Source organism: Glycine soja, chromosome 13, assembly GCF_004193775.1.
Source record: "Glycine soja cultivar W05 chromosome 13, ASM419377v2, whole genome shotgun sequence".
In the NCBI taxonomy this organism is placed as follows: domain Eukaryota; kingdom Viridiplantae; phylum Streptophyta; class Magnoliopsida; order Fabales; family Fabaceae; genus Glycine; species Glycine soja.
In genome coordinates, this window is record NC_041014.1 from 26,136,417 (window position 1) to 26,144,202 (window position 7,786).

Here is a 7,786-nt window from a genome sequence, read left to right on the forward strand (position 1 = left end):
ATATACCTGATTAAAAAATCAATCTTTTATTAACATATTTAAAGAATCTAATTGTTGGATTTTGTTGGTGGTTCCTGTATAGTAGCCGTTTTTAACCAAGTCATTTATGGGTAGGCAAGAAACCAAGGACCGGGAAATGGGCAAAATCCTCAAAACGTTGTGTTGCTTAGGATCTGGTCTTTACTTATAAAGGTTTCTTTTGCGTCAGTTGTCGAAATCCGTTAACCATATATACTACCTCAGAGGCTGATACTAAGGGAAGTGTATTAGATTGAAATTTTAAAAAATTATTTTAGTATAAATAAGTTTTGTAAATTTTAAACGATTATGAAAAAATGTTAAAATTTATCAAACTTTTCCGAAAGATTTTTATGATTCAAGTTTTTGTAGTTTGAATTTTAATGAATTTATATTATGATAATTAAAAAGATTTGAAATGATTTTATTGATTTGTAAGATTTGAAAAGATTATACTCTCTTTTAAAAAATATTTAAAATTATAAGAATTAATGAAAAAATAATAATAATAAAGACATGATAAGACTTGGATAATGAAAAAACAAAACTAGCATTTTTTCAATATTTAATAACTAATTTATTTTAGCTTCATGTTCTCTTGTATTAATCCTTTATCCATTAACATCTTTTGTTATTGCTCTTGGGTTTCAATTGGATCAAAATTATGGTCTTTATTGTTTGATAAAGGTATTGGGTCACTTGAAAATTCATCACAATTATATTTTTTGTAAAAAAATTATAAAGTATTGTACATGAATATTTAACTGCCTTCCATGAGAAAACAAAAGTAACTATATGTGACGAGAGAAAGAAGACTCCACCACGGTTTCAAAAGTTTAAGTGAAATTATTTGATGAGTGTTGCATTTATACATCATACTAAAAATCACAAAATCTATTAAAATTCTTCTTAAAACATAATATATCAAAATTTGTATATTTTTTAATATAAAGATATTTTTTTATAAATTATCGTATTGGTCAATCTCTGACTCTCTGTATAAGATATAGTCCCATTTTTTTAATTTACAAGAAAAATAAACAAATTCAAATATATGTAACTTAACTGACACAATATAGATATAATGATTTCATATCATATAATAACTTCTGCTAGTGAAGAGTCGTACATCAATCCTTTTCCAAAAGAGAAAATGAACGAGAAAAATTTAAAAATTGAAATTTAAAAAAGTATTACACTGCGTATTGGTTACTGGTTAGTGCTTAGTACAAGAAAGAGAAGTTTCTCCAAAAAGGAAATTTCTTTGTTCCGCGTCAGCGAAAAAGAGAAAGCGCGACGCGTAGCGGAAGTCGTTGGTTACTGCTTCATTATTTCTTAGGATCATAAGAAACAGAATTCCCAACCAAACACACTGCAACCTCGTTAGTTCCGAAGTTAATTTCAAACGGAACCATGTCCACTAAATTTCGGTAACCCTCTTAATTTGTTTTCAGATATGATTCCTTAATTCCTTTCATCGTTTATCTGACTAATTCATGTCAAGTTTTATACAGTATTCATTCCCATGCCATATGTTCTCTTCCTTTTAATAGTTTAGAAGAAAAAAAATAATGTGAATTGGAAACTACCATAGCTTATTGATTCGTTTACGTGCAGGGGATCACAAGAACACCATCATGGTTCTTCTTCTTCCAGCACCAGCACTTCACACGTTCCCCCTGCCCAAGCTGCTGGACTTGTTGCTATTTTGAAGGATAAAAGGTCTTCAACACCATCATATGGTGTCTTCTGTTTTTTGAAATTTTAATTTTGGTTATGTAACTGTGCATTGAATTTATATTGCAGACTCACTATGATGTTATGATTTATTTTATCTTTTGAAGTATAAAAGTTTTTACACTGTCTACCTATAAGAAAAATCATGTTTAGTGTGATTTTCCAGTAATTACTATAAAAATCAACAAATTTATCGTATAGACAAATTTGTGATTAGATAACAGTATTTCTCTACACATTCAGTGCTTGCATTGTTTATTCTTTAAATAATAGTGATATTAATTTTTTCTCTCTCTTTTATGAACTTGGCAGTGTTGATGAGTTGCGGAAGCTCTTATCTAACAAAGATGCGTATCAGCAATTTTTAAGTTCGCTTGATGAGGTCAAGATTCAAAATGATGTAAGTAAGATGCCAAGGAGTCATGGTGATGATAATGCTGAGAATAGCCAGTAGCCCGTGGCATCCATTCTAGCGAAAGTTCTATTAGATGGCTTCATTTTTTGTCAATGTTTTTTTTTCCCTTAGGATAATTGAGCTCAACAACCCATTCCCAACACATGGTGCCTATCATGGATCAGCCACTTGGTGTTCAATGATGCTCCAAGAAACAATAAGGATAGAAGTTTCTCTGTTAGCATGAGTTTTTTGTTTAGTGGCAGGTGGTTTGATCCTACAAATGGCTACAAAGCAAGGTTGTGAGTTTATATCCCTCTTGTTACAGTGGGGGATATTGTTTATACCTGATTAGGCTAACCTCATTTTTAAGATTATTGGGTTTAATGTCCCAACTCGTAGTGCTTACACATCAATGCTTGATTCAACTCAAATGTTGTGTTTGGTTGAGGGGAGGGGGAGAGAAATAGAGAAGAAATTTTATGGGTCTCACACTTCTTACACTCTATTGTAATTCAAATATTTCTCTCATATTTCTATCCTCTCTATTTTCATCATCTCAATAAAAAAGAATCCAAACGAGGAAATAAAAACTACATCCTCAATAGCTACTTAAGCTAGCATAGAAAGGTTCCTGCTAGCTGTCATCTACTAGTATTTTAATTTGCATAGTTCCAATAGTGGAAGTTTCAATGTCTGCATTCTGCATTGTTTCTGCAATCCATGTATTCATACAACTGACATGGTTTTTAAGATTCATACGGTCATACCTATGCAAAGCTGCACAAGTAGTTCCATCAGCGAGTTGGTGTGACCTAAAATTCAGATAGATTCTGCAAAAGTTTTTTAAATGCTGTTGTTGTCATGTTGTTTACATAGACCTTACTCAATGCTAATAAGTAATGACCACAATCCCCTCCCCCCCCCCCCCCCCTCTCCCCCCTTCCAAAGTAAATACCAAAAACTCTATTGTGCTATTTGTTTGTATTTTAACACTTTTTATACCTAATGATTTGATCAGGTGAATGATGATCTTTGCAAGGAGAATCTGCAGCTTGCCGGTGAGTTATTGAATTCTTTTTATTGTCACACTGCCATTAGATGGTTAGCCGCCATCTGAATATTTCAGATCTTCTCAAACAATTTATTTCAAATTCAGATGAAAATCTACAAAAGGAACCTCGTATTTTGGAACTTAGGAACCAGGTGTGATCATAATCCAATTATTTGTGTGGTTCTTTTCTAAATTTTGTGTACAAGTATGAATTTTCTCCATCCTCCTATGGAAACAGAATAAAATAATTTGTACAACTGAGCTGGCTATGGCTCAAGAGAAACTGAATGGGCTTGAGAAGCAGAAAGAGGAAATGATGAAGTTGAATTCCCCACTATACCTTCTCCAATGGATTCAAGGTATGACTTGTAATTATTATAATCACGAAAATTTTTATCATTAAGACCTGCACGGTTTCTTAAATATATCTTGTACAATGATTTTGCAGAGGCTATGAATAAGACAGAAGCGGAATCTGAAAATCTGCATCAGCAAGTCCTTGACCGAGAGATTGACATTGGAGCTTTTCTGCAGAAATACAAAAAGCTGCGTACTGCTTACCACAGGAAAAGTCTCGTACATCTTGCAGCTAGAACATCAAATATATAGCTACATAAAGAATACGAAAATTAAGAATGCCACTCTTTGTTTGTGGAGCATGTGACTGATTTTTTCTTCATTCTTGTCTATATAGTAGCCATCTGTCAATACATATGTTTTCATTTTTAAGTAGAGTCGGACCATCTGGGAGAGAGTTACTGACAACCGCACTTCCTATTATTCAGCTTCTGCGTTACTTTTGTCAATAAGATTTTTCTGAGTCTACGTTATTATAGGATTCCACTCGTGTTTGGACACGTGAAAAGTGCATTGACTTCCCTTATTTCCATCCCCTTTTCTTTGATTGAAGTTGATCAAAGTATATCTTTACAGGGGACAGTATAAAAAAACAACCCATCAGCAAATTAGGTTATTTTCCTATTAAATAATGCGCTAAATTATCATCAAAGTAGTGTACAATTCATCTGTTTGAAAAAAATGGTCCAGATAATATCCTCAAAATTGCATTTTTTTTTTTTTTTACTTTAACAGCAGTAATTTGATGTGGGTGTCTTAACTGTCTATAATGTCAACAATCATCTTCTAAAAGATAAAGGACTTGGAGAACGTAGAGTTTTATGATCAAGGCCAGGAGATAAATGGCAAATGCAGTGCAGACTATTGCACTGCCATTGGAAAAACCCTCACCCATCTCATTCCAGTCATCTAATAGTTACAACATAATCCTGTTTACTGAAGAGAGAACTAAAGTCTACGATTTGCCTCAAAGCAAAAACTGATGATACAATTTCAGGACTAGTATTGTTGAGTCTCATACATTTTCACTATCTTTTGTATTGTATCCTTGGGTTGTACATGATCGGAGGTTATGAACCATATAAATTAGGCCATACTAATAAGCTTGAAAGAGGCATCATAACCACTAACATAATGCGCTGGCCAGAGTCAAGCCATTGCTAAGATACTAAAAGTAATCAACAATGGTTGAACTGAATAACTTAAGCTAGTTCCTAGTTGATTAGTCGCCTGGCATGACCTCCCTCAGGAAAATAACAAATTTTCATCTTCTAATATAGTGAACCAACTGGCTCAAATTTAAAAAACAACAATGATTCTCACTTTTCTTCTAAGTAACCTAGCTCTTTCTCCCACTTAAGGCCAAACATTTGCCGACCAAAAGGCACAATAAGGTTATACCGGAAAACCTGCTAAAAAAATATAGATTCATTACATGTGCATTACAAATACGAGGAAGGAATAAAATATTTAAGAGGACCAGGAACTCAAATCTCCAATTCCCAGGAAACATTAACACAGCAAATGACCTAGCTCACCTTATCGTTGATTTCTCGTAACTGTGATTTTAAAGCCTCTGTACTTTCAACCCACTCAGAGTGATCACCACTGCACTTAGTAGCCCAAGCTTTCTTCAAGGACTTCCTCCATTCAGATATTTTAGATCTAATCTCTTTGTTAAGCTCAACCCACTCTGGCGCACATCCATTTTTCAACAGGATGCGGTACAGGGTGTCTTCAGCTGGATCCGCATGAGGATTTGTGTCAAGCTTAAGCGGCTTGCCTTTGCCTGGCAAGTTCTCAAACTGGCCCTCTTCCATGGAATGCCATATTCTTTGCTCAACAACATTGATCATGTCAGTTTCTGACCTGTCCAACACAGCCAATTTGTGTTAAACACCAGATGAGGAGAAAGTCAATACAAAGTCACCAAAAGTTTTAGATTTAAGGCCAATTCAACAGTACTATCAATTGTGCCACTAGTGCACCAGTGCCTCATCCTAGGGAACCGTAACTGACCATTGGGATATGTTAAAACCAATGATACATATTTGTCTGGGTGAAATGTTAGTAACAATCTCTGACACTCTTTTGAATACTTTCTTTTCTTATTGGTTGAAATTCACATGTGTTCCAATAGATTTGGAGATGAGACTCATATAGTTGGTGAGACATACATGAATTGCACCCGATAGGAGAAAATGTGTTGGAAAAAAATTATTAGAAAGTGTATTAGTAGCATTTTTCATCTACCAAGAGGGCACAACTGTGGTGGTAGAGTTCACCTGGTTTCAAATTCATTTGTTACACATGAAAAATTAGAAACTTTTACAACTTATTTTTTTATTTCATGTTCTATCACTTCGGATTTAGCTCATCTAAAATTAGAAATTCACCTTGATAGAGATAAGTGACGAATTAGAGCCCCTGTGATTTCCTCCTCAAAAACTGTTTTCAAGAGTAATTCTACACTACTAACCAATCAATTTTTCATCCAAAATCTATTGTTTTGAAAATTGTTTTTGAAACAAGCTCTGTTTGTGCCTGGCACCACCCTCCACCAACTAATGTCTTAGCAACCTTTATTCAGGTACATTTCAAAAACTAAAAACAGTTATCTAAAAGTATAAATCAAACACTGCCTTGTAGTATTCGTTAATGAGAAAACCAAAAGAGTACATTTAAACAACTCAACAATTTATTATAGAGCACACATTTTTATCGTAATTTTAACCATATAAAAGGGCCGAATTTTCATATTCAATGTCATTTTAAACCTGCGTAAGGGCAGATAGAGAGAGATATCCAAATCCAATAAAGATAAAGCTGAATAGTGAATAGTGAATAGTGTCAATGGATGTTGATCCGTGTAGAGGAACAATACAGGTTGTTATTCTTCCATGCACTGACTAAACAGAAAAATCTCTCTAAGAAATGCACACGCACAATTGTGACGAATTTCGAATACTTTGATAGGAATTTGATTCCAATAACAGAGGAAAGTTTCATTGGTGCGTGTGTGTTATTATTACCTGACGTTGTTGTGCTGGCCGCGTAGCTCGGGAGGTAGTTTGCGATCGTTGACGGCGTCGATGACGGAGGAAAGACGATCCGTGAGCTTCTTCCCCGTCTTAGACTTACCGGAAGATGACGGCGAAGAGAAAGAAGAGGAGAAACTAGCAGTGGAAACGAAGAGAGAGCGCGAATCGATACTCGCAAATCTCCCAACGCGAAGAAGACACGTTGCCATGCCGGTCTCTCAGTCACACCCCGATTTTTGCTTGCTTCCCAACTTTCCTAGTTCTTCTCCAATTCCTATCAGTGTCGTTAAAAAATGAAATAACTATAGTCTAAATCTGTTTTATTAAATCGCTTAAAATGTTTTTTTTTTTCTAAGTTAGCGTTTTCACATTTATGATTTAATGTAAGTTTATTTTTCTAATTTTAGTTTATGTAAGTTGATATTTTTTTAAAATTTTGATTTTTGTAAGTTTTTTTTATTTTTAACGCTTATACAGAAATCAAAATCAAAAAAAATAAAAACTTACAAAAATTAGAAAATGAACAAAATATCTTACAAAAATCAAAATTGAAAAAACTTAAATTTATAATAAATAAATTAGAAAAATAGACTTACAAATATCAAAAATGAAAAAACGTTAACTTACAGAAAATGAAATGATCTATTTGATAAGAAAATATAGATACAAATTTAATTTTTTTTTTACATAAGATTTCTTTGAGTAATCACATGCCATGAGTCATGAGAAAAAATAAATATAATAAGAAGTCTTGTTACCTGTTAGTCTTATTATTTATTTTCAATTTTCATCGAAGACCACATAGTCAATACCAATTGGCAATTAGTAACTTTTGCATCTAGAAACGTGTCTTTCCTTGTGTGTAAGTAATCTCAATGTAATTCTTAGCTTATTTTTAAAACCTTAATCAACATTTTTGGGAATTGGACAATAGATATTTTTTTCACTTTTAATTCCTAAAAAAAAAATTTCGAATTAGTTTATATAACATTAGATTTTTATTTTAATTTTTGTGGTTAGTTAGCCTTTGTTAACAATGTGTTACATAAAATGGTAAGAAAAAAAATGAAATGTGATAAATGAAAAGGAATAAAAGAGAGTAAAAAGTAAGGTTATTTGATTAAGATGAATAAAAATTAAAAATTAAATATTAAAATTAAAATAGTTAAATAAGTAAGAAAAAAA

General features: G+C 32.9%; 2 protein-coding genes across 3 annotated transcripts; one reads left to right on the forward strand and one right to left on the reverse strand.

Annotated features, from left to right (window-relative positions):
- The first annotated feature begins 1,253 nt into the window (after positions 1 to 1,253).
- On the forward strand, positions 1,254 to 4,041 carry LOC114380826 (vacuolar protein-sorting-associated protein 37 homolog 1-like). Its single transcript, XM_028339893.1, has 7 exons — positions 1,254 to 1,448; positions 1,636 to 1,740; positions 2,068 to 2,155; positions 3,171 to 3,210; positions 3,309 to 3,355; positions 3,442 to 3,562; positions 3,652 to 4,041. The coding sequence occupies exons 1-7, from the start codon at positions 1,432 to 1,434 to the stop codon at positions 3,810 to 3,812; spliced, it is 579 nt and encodes a 192-aa protein (XP_028195694.1). The 5' UTR covers positions 1,254 to 1,431; the 3' UTR covers positions 3,813 to 4,041.
- Positions 4,042 to 4,399: 358 nt separating this feature from the next.
- LOC114380825 (dnaJ homolog subfamily C member 28-like) lies at positions 4,400 to 6,889 on the reverse strand. 2 transcript variants are annotated; one of them, XM_028339892.1, is made up of 3 exons: positions 6,593 to 6,889; positions 5,099 to 5,429; positions 4,400 to 4,969 (listed from the first exon to the last, which is right to left on the reverse strand). In XM_028339892.1, the coding sequence occupies exons 1-3, from the start codon at positions 6,808 to 6,810 to the stop codon at positions 4,880 to 4,882; spliced, it is 639 nt and encodes a 212-aa protein (XP_028195693.1). In that variant the 5' UTR covers positions 6,811 to 6,889; the 3' UTR covers positions 4,400 to 4,879. The 2 variants fall into 2 exon arrangements, with proteins under 2 accessions (XP_028195693.1, XP_028195692.1); XM_028339891.1 differs by having other exon boundaries at positions 4,400 to 4,972.
- Positions 6,890 to 7,786: the final 897 nt, after the last annotated feature.